The 20151-nt window shown below is 46.5% G+C and overlaps 1 protein-coding gene across 1 annotated transcript; it reads right to left on the bottom strand.

The window, feature by feature from the left end:
- Nucleotides 1-533: 533 nt before the first annotated feature.
- aspm (assembly factor for spindle microtubules) lies at nucleotides 534-19821 on the bottom strand. The gene is made up of 26 exons (XM_070909025.1): nucleotides 19543-19821; nucleotides 19253-19396; nucleotides 17258-18752; nucleotides 16770-16865; nucleotides 16579-16680; nucleotides 16319-16465; nucleotides 15852-16091; nucleotides 15697-15764; nucleotides 15438-15579; nucleotides 14804-14934; nucleotides 13898-14073; nucleotides 13441-13586; nucleotides 13114-13199; nucleotides 12806-13018; nucleotides 11511-11715; nucleotides 11177-11325; nucleotides 10712-10840; nucleotides 9723-9917; nucleotides 4687-9309; nucleotides 4411-4560; nucleotides 4084-4275; nucleotides 3631-3823; nucleotides 2660-2814; nucleotides 1142-1318; nucleotides 810-982; nucleotides 534-715 (listed from the first exon to the last, which is right to left on the bottom strand). The coding sequence occupies exons 1-26, from the start codon at nucleotides 19819-19821 to the stop codon at nucleotides 613-615; spliced, it is 9909 nt and encodes a 3302-aa protein (XP_070765126.1). The 3' UTR covers nucleotides 534-612.
- Nucleotides 19822-20151: the final 330 nt, after the last annotated feature.

The following is a 20151-nucleotide window of genomic DNA, read 5'->3' as shown; positions in this document are numbered from 1 at the left end:
TGGACTGAGAAATCTCAACAACTATTGGATGTGTATTTGTGTATTTGATTTGTGGTTTTGAGTGAAACGTCTCAACTCGCGGATGGATTGCCGTAAGGTTTGCCACACATTCATGCTCCCATCAGGATGAAGTGCAGCAACTCTTTTTATCTAGCACCATCATCAGGTCAACCTTTTTATTTGTCCGATACTTTGGTTTATGATCAAATCAGCCTCAGCTGTACTTTATGTTTAGTGCCAATTAGCAAAAAGTAATTCTAACTCACTAAATAAAGATGAGCCATCTGGTAAATATTAGCTGCTAAGAATCAGCATGTTAGCGTGCTACCATTACATTTACTAAAGTGCTGCAACTTCAGCCTTATTTCATTTTTTCGACTCGTGTGTAAAATTGTTGGTTGACCCTCGGCCTGTGAGAGCAATGTAAGCACATTAGAAAGATACATGAAACTGGACCATGTTTAAGAAACAAATCCATTTTAATATATACATGTAACACATGGAAATGCATTGGTAAAAAAAAACCCAAAAAACTTAAACAATACATAAAACAATGTGTTCTGAAGGGCAAAAGAAGCAAGATGACAAATCAATATTTAAAAGCTTGTCTATTTACAACACAATGGAGAGCGTTTCTGCCACCATTTGAATAGCCCTGAGAGGGTCCACAATATCTTTTAGCTTGTCCTTCCTGAGAACCCAATCCGGTGCAAATCTGAAACACGAAAACAGGATGTCAATTATCACTGCAAACACATGCCATCTGTATGACACATGCAGTACTGTTATATATGCACACATATACGTACTTGGGCACAGGACGGGATTTACGAGGCGTTGCTTGAATGAAGAAGCTCCCATTGATTGATGCGTTCATCTTCTGTTTAATAACAGTTCTTTCTGCGTCCATTTTGTGTTTGCGAGCGGTGAGGCGGTAAATACTGCGTATCCTGTCCAAGATCTTGGGTAGCTTCATAACCTCCTAATGAAAATTTAAAAAAAAAAAAAAACGTTTGCATGGTATTTACAAAACTACAAAAGCCGTTTCTCCTGTGAAATTAGAATTCAATATTTGTACTTAAATGTTCTTAAATGACTGGAATAATATATTACAAAAATGTATGTTATAGGAGCTACGGACCACAGCGCGGCGCTTGTCTTGCAGGAGGAGAGCAAGCAGGAAGCAGGCCTTGGTGAAGATGCTGCCGCCCTTTTCTGCCACTTTATCCCCTGCCTTCTCCCGGTATCTCTGCAGCAGGTCCAGCAGTGTTTCCACAGAGTTCTCCACCGAATACACTGCCTCGATGGTTTTGTGGTACTGCGGGAGGAAACCAAGTGGGAGGGAGGAGGAGGAGGAGGAGACGGGAAAGAAAAAAAAAGCAGGGAGTGAGGGAAGAAGATACAAACACGGATCAATTAAAAACAACTAACCACTGCAGAGGGGACAAAACGGAGGGGGAAAAGATTTGAGACGTCGCAAAGATATGCAAAGACAATGAAAATGCATAATGTGCTGCCACTTTGGTCATTAATTATTCTGGGATTTGAAAACTCATCACAAGTGTCTGACAATAAACAACACTGTACACAAGTACCTTACATTTACTGTATCCAAGGTACAGAGTCTTTGTGAAATTAACCAATGCTGCTTTTATATTGTGGGGATTACAATTTTATCTGTCAGATCGTTTCTCTTTTTTGTGTTCTTGTGAATAAAAATGCAGACTTTGCAGATTTATTCACAATAATGCACACTAAATTGTGTTTTTTTTTAGTGGTTCTCTGTTCCCACAGAGACAAAAAAAAGATCTGTGGCCCTCAGAGTGAAACTGAGCCGGGTGACAAGTAGCCGATATAAAAGAGGAAGAGAAAGTCTGTGGTGAAGCGAGAGATCAAAGCTTCTGAGGGAATGCTCTGACCTTCTCTGTCCATCCTCAGCTAAACTCACCGGAATTAAAACATGTCTCCCGTTACTTGGCAGTAACTTTACATTCAGCACCATGTTACGGATGTAACATGAACTACCAAGTAGTACATTTACGAGAACTTATCAAACCGATATGACTAATATGTAGTTAAAGGAATAGTTTGACATTTCGGGAATACATTTATTTGCTTTCTTTGCACGAGTTCGATGAGGAGATCAACACCACTCAGGTCTGCATGCTAAACGTGAAGCCACAGCCAGGAGACGATTAGCTTAGCTTAGCATAAAGCAAGGGGGAAGCAGCTAGCCTTGTGCCAACTACTACCAAGTAGTAACTACTACTTTGTTGGATCCATACAGAAGCTAAAATGTAAATACAACAAGTTCAGAAGAAGTGCTCTTGTCCAAGAAATAGTTCTGCACGGACTCCTCTGTAAAAACCACAACTTGCAGGTGTGTTAATTAGTTCCCTTTAGAGGGGGTGGTAGGCAGATTTTTTTTTTTTTACCTTTGGACAGAGCCAGGCTAAAAGGTAGACGGTTATGGCAACTTAACCTGAGGGGAAGGACAGCAGGACTAACAGTACCTTCTTACCATCAGGCGATAAGGAAAAACCTTTTACAAAGTCAACTGATCACCACATTTCATGTGACCTTCATGTCTCACACCCTAAACATAAGAGCATGATTACTTTTTATGGCAACATTACATTGAGGGAAAAAAAAAATGTACCTTGGAGAGGTTGAGGAGGATCTGGATGGAGTAGGTGATGACGTCCATGCAGGGGACGCTCCTGTTGCAGCAGCGGATGAGTGTGAAGACGATGTTGGTGGCGCCACTCTCTACCAGTCGCTCGCAGCACTCTGGGGACAACCTGGTGGCGGTCTCTGCACGCACACACAGACACACACACACACACACATAGGGTCTTCTTATACAATGAACTCAGTCGCATGTCAACACAAGCACTTTTGCTACAACACATTTCTCCCACACTTCCTAAAAGTCTTCCCATTTCTCATGCTCAACTCTATTGCAGATATCAGAATTACAGTGGGACCAGTTGGGCGGGGGTGGGGTGGGGTGGGGTGGTCAAGTGTTTGAAATAACTGCAACAGCACGAAGAACTCAAGTCCCTGAACCTCATACAGATGTCTTGTTAATTGTCCATCGCAGATGTCCCAAATTACCACAAACTCCGTTTAACCGCGGAACTAATCTCGGATAGCCAAATCCTGGCTTTAGTTAGGCTAGCGTTTCTGTAGTCTGGTAGCGGCAGCGTTTGGACCCGTCAGATGAGAGAGAGCTGGTGAGGCTTCATGGATAGGTTGCGAAATGTCTTCCAGATTATACAGTAAATCCAGTTGCTTTTGGTTCAGCACTTATAATACATGATCCAATATATTATTTTGATGTGATATTTCACTTTGAAAAAAAAAAAATATATATATATATTATAAAGCAAAAGTGTACTACAAATACTGTATATTTCCTTGTCAGATTTTGAATACTGTATCACCAACATTGTTATTTTCCCCCAAAACCCAAACGTTTGCAGTTTACAAACACTGTCCTTCATCAGCTACAATAAAGGTTGCTATTCCACTAAAGCTTCTTGGTACTACTAAAAAAAAAACTGTCTGTAACAGGAAGCTCCATAGTTGCTTCAAATGGGTGAATTGACAGAAAGGGCAAAGCCATACCCAGGTTTTTCAGGGCCTCTAGAATGTAGGAGAAGTGTTTGTATCGAAGGAGGTAGTCCAGGGCAGACGACGTCTTGTTGCCCAGTTTGTCCTCTTCTCGGATGCCAGCAGAGACTTTGCGTAAACGGCGTCTCAACTTCACCACCTTGGAATTGTCATTCAGTCGGCGGGAGCGGTGTCCTCTCCACAGAGCCTGGAGGGAGAGCAGGGGGGGGGGGTGGGGGGAGATGGAGAGACAAATGAAAGAAAAACCTCAAATGAGTTAGCTAATCATTGGTGCATCAGATCACATGAGGTTTACCATTTTGTGAGGGTTGAAATGGCATACCATCCATTCAAACCGCTAAACCTGTTTCAACGTTCACGTGGGCGCCGCTGACGAAAAAAACTGCGAACCTGTCCTTTAAAGGGTAGAGAAGCCATCTGCACTAAATTCACCACTGACTGTAGTACCTGAGCTTTAACAATTCCCTGTTGAACCCTCTTCTGGCGCCTGAGAAGGAGGTGTTTGCGGATGGCCTGCTGGATGACTGACGCAGCTTCGCGGCGACGGTCTAACCAGCGCTTGACTGCTCTCTGGGCTAGAACCACCTTCCTCCTGTCCTCCAGATACCGGCTCCTCTGCTGCCTCGCTCTCACCCATCGCTAGGAGGAAAAACATTTGTTGGTTTTTTTTAATGAATGTTGTGCTCTTCACTGATTTACTCGTTTTAAACTTCATCGGAGCACTAAAGTACTTTTGGTTTGAAAAGTGGCTTTTGTGGCGCTGTGTTGCTGTACCTGTATGGTGATGACAGAGAGGATTTGCCTTTTGGCCCACTCCAAAGCCCAGTGGGCTCTCAGAGCTCTTTGGATCTTTATGGCACTGAGATGATGGAAGACCACCGACGTGAAACGGAGCCTCCTCTCGGCCTTGGCTACCTCTAGTGCCTGAAACAGAATGGCATGCAAAGGACATGTTAATATGTTCACTTCTTAACAGACATGATGGTGTCTACAACTTTCAAGTGTCTATTAGGTTAATAAATGCATGAACTTCAAATTAAGCCCCATTACCTGTCGTCTTGCGGTCCAGGCTCGGCAGTGTGTCTGAAGCGTGATAGCAGCTTGTCTCATGCGGGTGTAGTTGTTCCTCTCCGACCTGCCGAGCTGCACTGCCCGGACCCTCCGCTGAAGTTTCACAGCCGCCTCCCTCTTCCTTTGGAAGATCCGCCTCCGCACCGAGCACCTCCAGCTCGACTGGATCACAACGGCAGCTTGATTTTGTCGGCCAACGTCCCTCCTGACACACCAGCCTCTGAATGCTGCCTGAAGGGCGACGGTGGACCGTTTCATTGTCAGGAACTTTTCTCTGTCTCGTCTTTGAAGGACACAGGAGCGGTAGTATCTCTGGATGATAACGGCGGAGAGACGCATGGCCTGGAATTTGACTTCTTTACTGTACTTTCTGAATGCAGACTGGATCACAGTGGCGGCCTGATGCCAACGGGCAACCTCCTTTCTGACCTGCTGCCCTCTGAAAGCTGCCTGAAGGACGATGGCTGCGCCGCACATTTCCAGGTGTTGTGCTCTTTGTGCTTTAGCTGCTACAGTAGCCCGATACCTCCGCTGAATGGTGAGTGCAGAGTACTTCAAAGTAAGATACTGCTTGCGCTCACAGTGTGCCCTGTAAGCTCTCTGGACAACACTGGCAGCATGACGCCTTTGTCTGATGATTCTTCTGGATTTCATGCCACGGAAGGAAGCTTGTAGATTAACAGCAGCTTTCCTAACCTCCTGATAACGTTTTATCTCAATGTTTCTCAGTCTCTGAGCTCTAAACCTCTGCTGTAAGACACATACCGCCCAGCATTGTCTCCTGAAGGCTGACTGCTGTTTATGCCTCTTGAAGTTTGCTTGAATGACAGTAGCCGCCCTGTGCATCTTGGCAGTGCTGCTTCGCACACTGTGACCTCTGAAAGCTGCCTGAAGAATAATGGCCGAATGTCTAATTTTTAGGAACTTTTCTCTGTCTTGTCTTTGCAGAACACAGGAGCGGTAGTATCTCTGGATGATAACGGCGGACAGACGCGTGGCGTGGAATTTGACTTCCTCTCTGTGCTTTCTGAATGCAGACTGGATCACAGTGGCGGCCCGATGCCGGCGAGCCACGTCTTTCCTGACCTGCTGCCCTCTGAAATCTGCCTGAAGGATGACGGCCGAATTTCTCATTTTTAGGAAGTTTTCTCTGTCTCGTCTTTGAAGAGCAGTTGCCCGACAGTATCTCTGGATGATAATGGCGGACAGACGCATGGCCTGGAATCTGACTTCCATACTGTACTTTCTGAATGCAGACTGGATCACAGTGGCGGCCCGATGCCGGCGAGCCACGTCTTTCCTGACCTGCTGGCCTCTGAAAGCTGCCTGAAGGACAGCAGCAGCACTGCGCAGTTTTTGGTACTTTTGCATTTGTTCTTTTGCTGCTACAGTAGCCCGATACCTCTGCTGAATTGCGAGGACGGAGGATTTTAAGGCAAGGTACTGCTTGTGTTCGCAGTGCGTTTTGTAGGCTCTCTGGAGAACACTTGCAGCATGATGCTTTTGTCTGACGATTTGTCTGGATTTCATTCCACGATATGCAGCCTGTAATGCCACAGCAGCTTTTCTGAGCTGTTGATAATGTTTTACCTCAACGTTTCTCTGTCTCTGAGCTCTAAACCTCTGTTGCATAACGCAGGCGGCCCAGCGGAGTTTCCTAAAGGCTGATTGCCGTTTGTGCTTCTTGAAGTTTGCTTGAATGACAGTAGCCGCCCTGTGCATCTTGGCAGTGCTGCTTCGCACACGATAACCTCTGAAAGCTGCCTGAAGAATAATGGCTGCATGTCTCGCTGTCAGGAATTTCTCCCTTTCTTTCCTCTGAAGGACACAGGAGCGGTAGCATCTCTGGATGATAACGGCGGACAAGCGCATGGCCTGGAATTTGACTTCCTCTCTGTGCTTTCTGAATACAGACTGTATAAGAGTGGCAGCTTGATGCCAATGAGCAACCTTCTTTCTGACCTGCTGGCCTCTGTATGCTGCCTGAAGGATGACTGCTGCTCTGCCCATTTGCTGGTATCGTTTCATTTGTCCCTTTGCCGCTACAGTAGCCCGATACCTCCGCTGAAGTTTCACAGCCGCCTCCCTCTTCCTTAGGAAGATCCGCCTCCGCACCGAGCACCTCCAGCTCGACTGGATCACAACGGCAGCTTGATTTTGTCGGCCAACGTCCCTCCTGACACACCAGCCTCTGAATGCTGCCTGAAGGGCGACGGTGGACCGTTTCATTGTCAGGAACTTTTCTCTGTCTCGTCTTTGAAGGACACAGGAGCGGTAGTATCTCTGGATGATAACGGCGGAGAGACGCATGGCCTGGAATTTGACTTCCTTACTGTACTTTCTGAATGCAGACTGGATCACAGTGGCGGCCTGATGCCAACGGGCAACCTCCTTTCTGACCTGCTGCCCTCTGAAAGCTGCCTGAAGGACGATGGCTGCGCCGCACATTTCCAGGTATCGTGCTCTTTGTGCTTTAGCTGCTACAGTAGCCCGATACCTCCGCTGAATGGTGAGTGCAGAGTACTTCAAAGTAAGATACTGCTTGCGCTCACAGTGTGCCCTGTAAGCTGTCTGGACAACACTGGCAGCCCGATGCCTTTGTCTGATGATTCTTCTGGATTTCATTCCACGGAAGGAAGCTTGTAAGACAACAGCAGCATTTCTCTTGGCGCTCAGGGCTCGCATCTCCTCGCTCATTTTCTTGTTGGCCCTGTAACGTGCTTGCAGTACATTGGCAGCCCAGCGGAGCATCTTGTATTTGGTTCTCTGCTGGTGCCTTCGGAAGTGAGACTGAATTGTTACGGCTGCTGCATGCTGGGTACGCAACTGCTTTCTGACCTCAAATCCTCTGTAGGCTGCCTGCAGACAAATGACTGCTGTGCGCTTTGACAGATAGTCCAAGTGGTCCTTTCTGGCAAGGGTCACTGCTCTGTACCTCTGCTGACAAACCAAAGCTGCTGCCTTGATAGCTAGGAACCTTTTCCTATCCCGAATGGTGAGAAACTTTCTCTGAATGATTGCAGCAGCTTGGTGCATCTCTGCAATCTTCCTCCTGGCCCTGTGGCCACGATGGGCTGCCTGGATGACTACGGCCGCGGATCTCATTGTTCTGTACCTCTGCGTCTGTTGATCTCTGAGCATCTTGGCCCTGTAGCGCTGCTGAATAATGATGGCAGCGCACTTGGTGGCAAGGTAAGCCATACGCATTCTGTGCATTCTGAATTGGGCTTGGATTGCTCTGGCAGCGCTGTGCCTCTTCTTTAGGTCTTCTCTCACTCTAAATCCCCGGTAGGCGGCTTGTATCTTTGTGGCGGCCTGCTTTAGCTCTCTGTATTCATTTTTCTGTGCCCTGCAGGTGAGAAGAGCTCTGTATCGGCTTTGGACGATAATCGCTGCACTTTGTAGGAGAAGAAATCGTTTCCTACATGAAAACATCTTAGCCAAAGCCTGAATGACAGTCGCTGCCCGGTGCTTTTCCCGCAGCTCTGTCCGAACTCTCATCGCTCTGAATGCAGCTTGGAGAGTAACGCAGGCTGCTCTCGTACGCAGGTATGCTTTCCTCATCTCCTTTCCAGCCACATAAGCTCTGTAGTGATGCTGTACGATTACAGCCGCGGCCTTCTTGGACCTGTACTCTGCTTGCGCTTTGTGCCGACGGTAGTAAGCCTGTACCAGTGTTGCACACTGATGCCGCTTTTCCATCCTGTTCCTGTCAGCTCTGCCTCTCCAGTTAGCCTGTATAGTGAGCGCGGCGTTTCTAAGAGCATCATAACCCTTCTTCGCGTTACGAGCCAAAACCGTGGCCCTGTACTTTTGCTGTATCACAGCTGCGGCTTTTCTCAAGAGAAGGTAGCGCCTTTGGGCGGCACACTTCCTAAAAGCCGCCTGGATTGCTGTTGCTGCCTTGTGCTGTTTTTTCACGGAGTCCCGAGCCACTTTTCCACGATAAGCTGCCTGTATGGTAATGGCGGCACATTTCATCCTCGCAAACATTTGCTTTGCCATGTCTCTTTCCACAGAGGCCCTGAACCAGCGTTGGATTATGACTGCAGCGCATCTCATCTTCTCCACCTGTTTTCTGACAGCGTGCCCTCTGAAGGCACTCTGAAGGACAATAGCAGAGTGCTGCTGCAGCTTCAACATCTGAAAGCAGCGCCTTTGTGCGTGACCTCTGTATCGGGCTTGAATGAGCACAGTGCTCGTCTTGATCTTTCTGTACTGACGGAGACACCTCTGCATCCTATAGCAAGACTGGATCCTTACAGCAGCCGCAGTTCTTTCGGCCACCTTTTCCTCGAACCATTTCTTGAACGCAGCTTGTATCACGTTGGCAGCACGGTTTTCCTTTTCCGCTTTCCGGGTTTTCCATCTTCTGTACCCTCTCTGTATTTTCACCACTGCAGATCTGAGGGAGAGGTAATGTTCCCGAAGTCTTCTTGCAAGAGCCCACGCTCGCGAGTGCTTCTGAATGACTGTCGCTGCCCAGTAGATTCTTCCATAAGCAGAGGCTGCCCTCCTCATTCGCCATTGTGCTTGGACGACAATGGCGTAGTAGCTGAGGCGTCGGTAAGCCCTCGTGGCCCAAAACATCCTCCATTGGGCCTGTAGGGACAACGTCAGAACCATCTTTTTAAAGAACTACTACACAGGAAGGCGTCATTATGAAACATTATGACACCGAAATTGCCAAAAACAAAAGCAAAATCGCAAATGTTGACAAGGCAGCATTTAAATTCAGGACCAACATCACTGTGCCATTGGCCAAACTCTTTCTTACCTCAGGCAGTGATCCCAGTTGTAAAAAAAAAAACACTAAATGGAGGAAGTCAAAACCATCAACGCCTGAGAATGCTGAAAAATACTCTTCTATTTCCACTGTAATGTCCGTTACGTGATATTTTTGAATCAATTCTAGATATTTACGCAAACAGTAAAATGGTTTATCATGTACAACTTGGTCATTTTATATTTTGTTAACAACCCCCTGCATTCTCACATATGGAATACACGCTCACCTGGATGACAGTTGCGGCTTCGTGCTGCAGAGCCCGAAGTTGAGCCTCTTCCCTCAGCCTCAGCCTGTTGCGGGCTACGTAACCCCTCCAGGCTGATTGGATGACGACGGCAGATTGATTCTGCCTCTGAGCGCTTCGCTTTTGGAGAAATCTCCTCACAACTACTTGGATTTTCACGGCAGCCAAGTTTCTTTCCTGTATTCAAACAGGAAAGGAATTGCTGTTGTTATTCATGACTAACCTTCAGAACAGGTGCTATGCAACTTATCTGAAATACCAGTGCAACAAAAACCTTTACAGCATTTTTTGGTTTTCAGAAGGTGAAGGATAGAACAGAAATTAGATTTTCCAGTATTCACTCTCTCAGCTGCTAAATTTCCCACTATGTTCACCAGCTAGTCGCCAACTTTGTATGTCTGCTGTTTGGTGCTGAGCAGCAGTTTTTAAAACTTTTTCCACCGAAAACAGCTGCCTGCTGTGGTCTGTGGGAGTGGTGTGAGTGAAGCAGAACAGTGAAGCTGCAGGCCGGACGGCTAAACAATGAGATTAAACTCCTTAAAAGCATGTGGAGTCAAGGGGAGCGGCAGATCGGGCTGATAATTCTCTGTAGGTTCGCCACTACGGAGGGACACCTTTCACACTGTCGCATCGTTTTCACGGTCACTTGATACATTGTTATCCTAAACATATCGATTATAGACGCTTTAAGAGAAGGAGACGGACTCATTCTCAGGTTTGTGCATCCGATTGACCTTTTTAATAATTCAAAGATAGCACGGTGCTCGATGACTATATCACAAACTTAATTGTGAGTTAATTATTCAAATATCTTATTTAGTTCAATATCACCAACAGCAGTGACAGAAATGACTTGTTTTTATTGTACACACACAAACACACACACACACACACGATTGAGTTCGATTCGCAAAAATAAATTTATGAATAAAACGCCATCACTTAGCAGTCGCAGCAAACATTGAACCGACCTTGTAGAGCTGTAGATCTTTCTTTAAACTGTATTTCCTCCAGGCGCCCTGTATGACCCGAGCTGCTCTGGTTTCGTTCCGCAGGTCCAAAAGACGAGCACACAGGAAGGACAGGTAAGACATCACAACCTGGAAATAAAGACATGTGGATGAGGGAAGAGGTGTAACATTTCACTCTGGTCTTGACGCTAATTTTCAGACATCTTTGGTATATTTTTTATTTTTCAAAATCACTGTGGATGGGTTTTTTTGGTTTTTTTTCCCCATATTCTGAGTTTAAAAAGATTTAATGATGGATTTAAAGCGACAGTTTTCATGGCGACGGTCCATTGCTCTCAACCCTGATTACTTTATCCTTTAAAATAGTCAGTGAATTTGTCATATTTGGAAAGACAGATTCAAAAGAATAAAAAAAAAAAAAAGAATTGCAGCAGAGGGGGGTGAAAACCTCCTGCCGGGTCTCACCTTTTCATTGGGGATGGTGTTGGACATGTCAGCCGGGTTGATCATGGCAGGAACTCCGCCAAGGAAAGACACAGCAGCGTTGACCAGTCTGAAGTTGTTTTTCTCATTCTCCAGTAGCTCTTTAAATTCCACTGACGGTGAATCTGGGCCTGTTCACGAAAAAAAAAGAAAAGAAAAGAAAAAGGCGGAGGGGGTGTCAGGAAGTATATACGAGTTCATACCACTGGCGCAGCTTGTAATGCGTCATCTTCTATAGACCGTCTTTGACGTGATGTACAAAGATCCACTACACGTCTAAACAGACAATTGCACTGAAGACACGGCTGACGAGTACCGTTCAGGCCCGTCGGCGAGGAGTCAAACGAGTCGTCGGAGTCGCTGGCTGAGCAGTTGAGCTCCAGGCGGCCCCTCGCCGAGCACTCGACAGTCTGAGTGGTGCTGTGGCTGACGGCCTCCCCTGGCAGGAGACTGGGGTGGTAGTGGTGGATAAGGTAGCAGAGGACGCGGCCGTCTGAGAACGTCACGGTGAAGTTCTCCGCCTGCACAGACAGACAACGCACCGCGGTTACTGGTTGTTGTGCCGTGTTTAGATGGAGGTCCGAGGTTACGCTGTGCTGATGTCATGTCAGATGTACAGTGGATATATATATAAAAAAAAATAAAAAAAAAGGTACTAACAGAGAAAATCTCTCCCTCATTAAGTCCCTTAATGGTAACTGCAAATTGGACTAATTGTTGGGTGTGACCATCTGCTGTTCTCTTGTTTAAAAGTATATTTCCAATTAACCTGTGACAGACTTGTTAAAGGCTAATGTTTCATTTCAGGGATGCAGGTATCAAACTACTAAAAAGGTTCTTAAAAAGGCACAGAGACGATGTGTTTTCGTCTATTCCAGAAAGCAGGTTTAACAAACTCTGAGCATAACCCTGAACTCTGAGTTGATGAACCCTGAGACGGGAAACTCTAGAGTAGCTGATCAGAGTTCGTTCAAATCGACTCCGAGTATGTTCACTGTGAGTTAAGCACGTGTGTGGTGAATGGAAAAAAAAAAAAAAATCAAAAAAATCAATGGAGCCCCAATACTATGATTCACCGTGGCAACGGGTAAATAAAGAGCTGAGCCTCCATTTTAATACAGTGGGGCTAGGAATATTAAACAAACTCAGCAGCAGTGAGAGAGCCCATCAGTTAACACTATCACATTTTGTTCAGCGTAGTCCACTTATTCGCCATTTACCAGACTGTAAAGTGCTGGAATCCTACTGTGTGTTACATTGGAGTTTCAAATATATTTAGTCAGCTGTAACAGGGACAAAATGCAGGTGGCAGCACCTACAGATACAAATACAGATCAAACAGATGAGACATTTACTGATGGACCTCTGATTGTAAACTCATAGTCCAAACCGGCAATACTGATTTTGGTGTGCCATTTCAAACCAAACACCGAAGTTGAATTTTTAACTCTCGAAAGTCTTTTCAGGTGAAACCACCACCAATGATACAGCACAGCGCCACAACAGAATAACAGGTCAATAATACATCAGATGACGAAGTACAGTAGGTGAACAAAGCAACACTGCATCCTGCCGAACAAGACGGACACAAAACAAACATTTCAAACTCACCTTCAGGTTGTAGAAGTCACACACAGCTCGGACCCAGTCCATCAGCAGGGCGATCTTAGTGCTGCTGCGTTCGTACGCCACCGTGGTCTTTGCAGGACTGGGCTGAAGGCCCCGATGGGCCCTCAGAGACGCCAGCCTCCGTTTGGTCCTCAAGGTTCTCTTCAGGAAGCCAATTTCCTCCCTCAGCTGATCCTTGTCCAAAATCACTTCCACCTGAACAAATTTGATGACTGCATGTCAATCAACGCTTTCCATGGACGAGAATTCAGTGAGCTACCGGCAAACTGGAAACAGAGTCGGATACGCACGTGAAATGCGAAGATGATTTTCCACAAGAGGCTCAGGGTCTTCTCCCTGTGTCCATCCACAATGTCTCTGGAATCAATGGTGGAGCCTGTAAGTAAAGAAGCAGTACTTAAATACCTTCAAGCCGCACCAGTGAACTGCCATGTTTGCTTAATAAACAACTTTCAACGCAAAACGTTCTCTGGTTCGTCCTTCTCAATATGTGAGGATTCGGATTTTGTCAGTTTCTTGTCATTGTAAATTGAATATCTTTGGGTTTGGTCCCGTGATCGGGGGAAAACACACAGGAAAAAAAAAACACTGAATGCTTTCAGGTTGAGCACAATTACCGTGTTCGTCCTTGAGGTCGACCCCTTTGCTTTTGAGCACTTGCAACGCCATGTCAACGTTGTGGACCTTCTGCAGGCGGCTGATGGCTGGCAGGCGGAGCTTGGCCGACAAACTCCAGTCCTGGGCGAGGAGCTCCGTCACGCGCCTGGAAGCAAAACGCCACGTGGAAAAGAAACTTGATACTGATGATGCACAAGAATCTTCGTTTGCCTCCATTTTTGACGTCTTTGGTGTTACGTTCTCAGCTATATCAGTGATTAATCAACTGACCAATTTCCAGCTTTATACTGTTATTATTTTACTTGATGGGATTCAGAGGGTACAGAAAAATTTTAATTATCTAATAACTTTTGAATTCCTACTACTGGAGACGACACGCCACGACACACTTCTCTACTTTTAAGGAGGCTTAAAACCTTCAGAGCAGCACGTTCAAATTCACGACGCCTCACTCACACTAGACGGATGCCACATTTCAGGTCAACTGCCAAATTCTTCACGGCGAAGTTGAACTCGTCCAGGGGCGTCTGAGCGTGGGAGACGGGTAATCCGAGGTAGCCGAGGTGCCGGGGAAGGATGCCCTCGCCGCTCAGGAAGTCTCTGGAGAAGGCCAGGAGCAGGTCTTTGCTGGTCTGTGAAAGAACGACAACAAGCATACAGCATGGCAGAGGTTAACGTGGCCCAAAAAAAAAAGGTCTAACGAGAGGAAACGCGGTAATAAACAGCGAGAAGAAGTCTTTACACTGAAAGATGGAAACATGAGGTTCACTTATGGATGGCTTTCAGGTCCGTGCTCCCCTGTATTTAAAAGATACATACCAATGCACTGCCTCCCTCTCACAAGGGTAGATAGGCTACGTACACATTTATTATGTTTTCTCATTTGAAACCCACATATTTGGTACATTGAAATTCTAAGAATGGTGTACATTTTCTCTCTTGCATAAAACGTCCCGATTCTACACCTAACCTGTTTGGTTCTGTTAAAACTAACGCTGGCGTCTCTTTCCTGGTTAGTACGGTTCAAAAAACCCGAGCCGGTGTGGATTTTTCTTTTGGTCTCAGCTCCAAATTTATTTAAGAAGGTGGGTCAAAGTTGACTGAGTCTGACTTTGATAGCTTTTATGTCTTAATCTTTATATACTAAAAAAAAAAAAAAGTGATTTTCCTCTTAATTTTGGTATAAAGAGCATCCGGTCTCAGACATGCTCCGAGACAAGACACAAGTACTAAAACTGCGTGAAAAGACCAATGCAAATTCTTATTCGATATGGCTGCACCTTTGGCCTTTAATGAGATAGCGACTGAATGTTTTTAATGTATTTAACCGTTTGTTGGTGACGTGGGAGGGCTTCGGCGTACCTTGAACTCTGCATCCGAGCAGAACAAACAGGGGTTGTGCTCGATCAGCCGCGACTCTTTGGCTTTGTCCAGGAAACACACCAGCAGGAGCAGCTTCTTCAGGGTGAAGCGAGACAGCGCCTCCTCGTGGCCTAACCAAGGAAAGGAAGAGAGGCGATACATTTGTTTTCTTATATATTACAGAGGAAGCTCTCGTGGTTTTTCAAGAATCCCCTTATTTTCGTCATAGTGTGTGCTTCTGAGGACGCAAGAGGGATTCAAAGCGTTCCAAACTGACCTGGAAACCTGGAATGGCTTGACCATTATCTTAAGATCTATAGGGGGATTTTTGAGAGGGCATATTGAGAATTTGGGACATTTTATCCCATTAATGACCTTTGAGAAAATATTAAATTCCAGTAGAGCTGCAATGATTAGCTGATCAGGTGCAACTGAAGAAAAACTATTAAATTCTCCAAACATTCGCTGCTTCCAGCTTTAGCATCATGCACACTGATCCACCGGCTGATAAATGACATATTACTGGTTCATCCCAAGGAACATCTTCACCTCAAACGGATTCCCGAAATGTTTGCATCTCTGACAGTGACAGCCTGCGGTTTAGACAACGCGATAACCAACGCTCTTCAAGTACCGTCTTTGTAAAGGTGAGGCACTTTTGCGTGTCTGAACTCGGCAGCGAGGTCCGGGTTCCAGAGCAGCCGCTGGAGGATGAACATGGCCAGACCCACGGCGTCACTGTTGCTCTCCAGCGAGATCAGCTCCCCGTAGATTGTCTTGAGAATGAGAAACATTGGGTTTGGCGAGCACGGCACGGATACTTTCCGACATAGTTTGGAAAGACAAATGTTAAATAAAAAAATACAGAAGGGAACACCGTTGTATCTGAATACCTCGAGCCCAATCCGTAACCACAGTGGATTGTAGGAAAGGAGCCAGTTGAGGACTTTCCGGCGTTCACCTGAAAAGACAAGAAAACAATGTTATTTTCAGGCTTATCCATTGCAAAACCCTACATCGGCAGTTCCACAATTCAACGTTCATTTACCTATGTCCTTCCAAAGATGGCGGTCTTTCCGGACGAGCAGCCTCTTGGCCTCCACCTCCAGCTCGAGCCTCTGAATGGCCTTGACCATGGCCTCCGATGTGAACAGCTGGCAGGCAGAGCGACGGAGGCGGTTCAGCTTCCGCCGGGCCGTGTAGGTGCTGAAAGACATCTCCTCCTTGGTGGGAGCTTTAGGCACACTGAACCCGTTGTCGCTGCCCATAGCAATGGACACAGCGCTCACTACGCGCGAGAGAAAAAATGAAAAAGGGCAAAGTTTAAGACGCCTACGGAAGTCCCTTGTACAAACACCAGGTAAGATATTCATTCAAATAAAGATTCCACTGCAAGAATTACTGCGTTTAAGTTCTAAACGTGTTTAGAGTGTAAAGAGCCCACAAATTATTTGGACAGCTACTTGATTATTCATATATTTCTTGAAACCAAACGCATGTCTGAATGGATGCTACCTTGAGCGACTTCGGTGCTGACTTTAAAGTCATCCGGGGTGAGGACGTAGTTGATCCACCACGTGAATCCCCTCTCCTGCTTCTCGATCCACCGCTCATCATAGAACATGTTCTTGGCAGCAAACGGCATCGGGTGTCTCGGCAACGCTGGGAGAAAAGGGCGGCCACGGGAAACAAAAAAAGTTTTTTTTTTTTAAAAAAAAAGGTAAAACTAACGCGTGCCACGAAAGCGCATTTTACAATGTTCTGCCAAGAAATACCTGTTTGCGCTGGCTTAACGAACGTCAGCTTTGACTGCGCTACAGCGATGACTTTTGCCGTCTTCACAGATGGAGCACCAAATGACCTCAGAGATTGGGCTCCTGTGAACAACAGTTTTTTTTTTTAAAACCAATTAAGTGGCAAATTGGCAAAAATCTGATGTTAGCAGCTACTTCACTGAATGTTATACCTCGTGAGGTGAGTTTGGAGCTCGATTGCTTTGCCTGGGCAGGAACCACAGACCTTGCAGTCTTTAGAGATGATGTGGTAACTGAGCGCACCGAACCTGGGGAAAAACCAAAAGGCCAGTTAATGTAGATAAAGAGGGTCCAGAAACGAGGCAGATACTTAATAACACAGAGGATTTTCATTGTCTTCCATGCACGACTGCACAATTCCCACTATCATCCATCTACAGAGGCTGTATCTGAATATCTGAGTCCAGGACGTCACTACCGGCAACCATCAGTGTGGATATGTAGAGGAAGAAAACAATAGGTATTTGCGCCTTCAAAAAAAAGCTACCATGGCAACTAATCTGAACTTGACACAACCCTGGTTAGGGTAAAGAGAAATTACTATTACTCCAGGTCATTGTGGAGGCTGTAGACTGCATTGCATTATACAGAGAGGGGTTTGTAGTTCAGCCTACCCTCACTGATACACTTCACAGCTCACCTGCTGTTCTCGGCTGTTGCCTCTGTGATGCACTTCTCTCCTGGACTGATCTTCCGGGCTCCGTTTTTCCAACTGCCACCCTGCTCCTCTTGACGCGCTCCGCTTTCCCAGCGTCCTCCACCTTCCCGCCGCTTCTCAAATACTCCTCGCTCTTCCTCTTCTTGCTCTTCACCGCCACGTGAACAGGAAATGGACCTTGAGCGGGCAGAGGCGCCGAAACAGTCGGGAGCGGCATGCGCCCGTCGCGGTTTGATGCGAGGTCGAGGTGAAAGGGAGAAGATGATCCCAAGGGTGGCGGAGAGGCAACAGTGAGGGCGGCGGGAGGCGAGGACGTGGCTGAGAAAGAGAAGTGAGCGGGAGCCACGTGCAGGGGAGATGTGACAGGGAAGGTGATGGGTGTGGGTGAGCCGGCGAGCCGCGGAGTCAAGCTGGAGGAGGTAAACTCCTGGGCTTGATGTACGTCGTCACACAGGGAGTTTTGCCACCCATTGGTTCCTGAGTCTGGGTCTATAACAGGAAGACTTGGAGTGCCTGGTCCAAACTCACACGGGCTGCTGCCGTCAGACAGCTCTCGCGTTTTCTCTAAGAGCCTTCGCCTTGACTTCTTTATTCTCCTTCCACTGGAACCATTTGCCTCCACTGGTGCTTTGCTCTTGGTCACTGTGGCAGAGGTAAAAGAGGCCTTTTTGACCCTTTCCGTAGTCTCATCAGCTTCTGAAACAACAAGCTTTTTGCTGACAAAGAAAGTAAGTCTTGGCTCACTGGACTCGGACACCTTTGGGCTATTGGGTAATGCGCTCTTGGATTCCAGTGAGTCTGAAAAGTCACAGCTCGAACTAGTGTCTCGAGGACTGGCGTTAACGGCGCTCAGATCAGAGTCAATGAGGGCCAGTGCGTCTTTCAAAGACAGAACCATGGTTCCAGTTAACACGCTATCAGCTTCATCAGCGTCAGCCACAGACTTTACAGTGGCAGAAAGGGGGGTGTCTGACTGAATACGAGGCATGAGTTTCTTAAACCTCTCTGGTGTCCCAATGGGAGACAGCGTCCTGTTAAGCATTTTGGTGAGATCTTTGTTTTCAGGTCTGGCCACCAAGGCATCTGGGCTTGCAGACATGTTGCCAGAGTCCATCAGCTTGCCGGCTGGGACGAGCAGGACAAGGGGAGAGTTCCCCTGAACATGATGGGTATTCTCCTGGTCCGACAAGGCCAGAGACTGTTGGCTCTGGGTGGAATTAAAGGCCCTCTGCTCCTCTGATTTCTGAGGGTAATCGTCAACGGGACTGCGCTTGGAGAGGGACCTCTCTCTGACAGCTTTGCCCTCATTGAGAGAAGCAAGCGGGCTGCGTGGCTTTTCCCGTTTGTACTGCGGCTTCCGGGACACCTGGAAGGTTTTATTGGCCGCCATCTTCAGTGGTGGTTCCGTTTTCTTTCTCCTGGGTGCAGCTACTTTTTCACCATCTCTTTTGTTTTTGATTGTGTCCCACAAGCTTTTCTGAAACACAAAGACGTATGCCACGTCAAAACAACCCGATTATGTTTGAATGAAAACTACGTAAACAAACCATTCCTCAAGCGTGTGATATTTCTTTGACAGTTCTAACCAATTAGGCAAATTAGGACTGAATTTAGGGCTGCAACTATCATTTTAGTAATCTATGAACCTGCTGATTATATTCACAATGAATGGTTTTATGAATATAACATCAGGACAACAGTTCAAACGTGGCAACATAGCAATCACAATTTCCTAGAACCCAAGATAATGACATTAAAAGTCTTATTTTGTCCGACAAACAGTCCAAAATCTGGAAATATTCAATTTACATTTTCACATTTGAGAAGCTTTAACATGTTAATTGTTAAATTAAAAAAAAAAAATCATTTCAACAATGAATCGGATTATCAAACTAGCTGCAGACTAATTGTTGCATCTCCACCGGAAACAATAGAATTCTTCATCTATGCGAGTGCAATCATAGCTGCAACATTCACCTTTTTCTTTTTCGGTGCTTCCGCCCTCCCCAGCAGGACAGCCTGGTGCTTGAGGACCCCATTGGCACTGAAGACGAGGAGCTCCCTGAGTCCGCCTTCTTCTGTTGGAGTCCAGGTTACTGTCAAACTGAACCAGCCTTCAGGCTGCAAACACAAAAGCACAAGGATGCAGGACTAAACAAATACCATTAAGGAGGTTATTGGTCGATATGTTTATTCAGCTAGAGAGAAGGGGAAAAAAATACATTTGGGGGGGGGGGGGGGGGCTGTTAACTAAGTTCAGAACATACCTGGATCGTGAACGTGTTGTGGTCCACAGAAAAGCCTTTACTTGAGGGGATCTTCTCAACAGTAACCTCCGCGTCTGCGTTCTCCTCTGTGGGGTTCTCGATACGCAGAATAGCCGACTTGGAGGTCCCCAACTTAACGGATCCAAACGTCACAAAAGGAGCCTTGGAGAATTGGATCAAACTCAAAATCGGAACGTCGTTCTCCTTGTCGGCGCCGTCCCTCTTTACCGGACTGAAGTCCAGGAGTCCTCTCCGCGTTGACGTTGCCGTTTCTGACATTTTAATGCAAAGAATTAGCAGCAGCTCTGAAGAAAGCTACATGTCACGTAGTTAAACGTCTAGCAATCCATGTGTGCTGCTGCTGCTGCTGCTCATGCTGGCTGCTTACTAGCTCTGCCCCGAAACGAGCAAACGTTACAGCACGCTTCCTTCAACAAAAACGCCGACAGACGTTGTAATTTGAAATTCCGTCGTGTTGTTTTATCAGCCAATGATACGCGAGGGATGGATACGTCTTGTCCAATGGGTAAAGAGAATAGAACGGATCCGTACGAACACGCAGCTGTCGTCCAATCAGTTAACGGCTACGTTTTTAAACTGCCGTAAACC

This window comes from Enoplosus armatus, chromosome 7, assembly GCF_043641665.1.
Source record: "Enoplosus armatus isolate fEnoArm2 chromosome 7, fEnoArm2.hap1, whole genome shotgun sequence".
In the NCBI taxonomy this organism is placed as follows: Eukaryota; Metazoa; Chordata; class Actinopteri; order Centrarchiformes; family Enoplosidae; genus Enoplosus; species Enoplosus armatus.
This window is presented reverse-complemented; position numbering and strand designations above follow the sequence as displayed.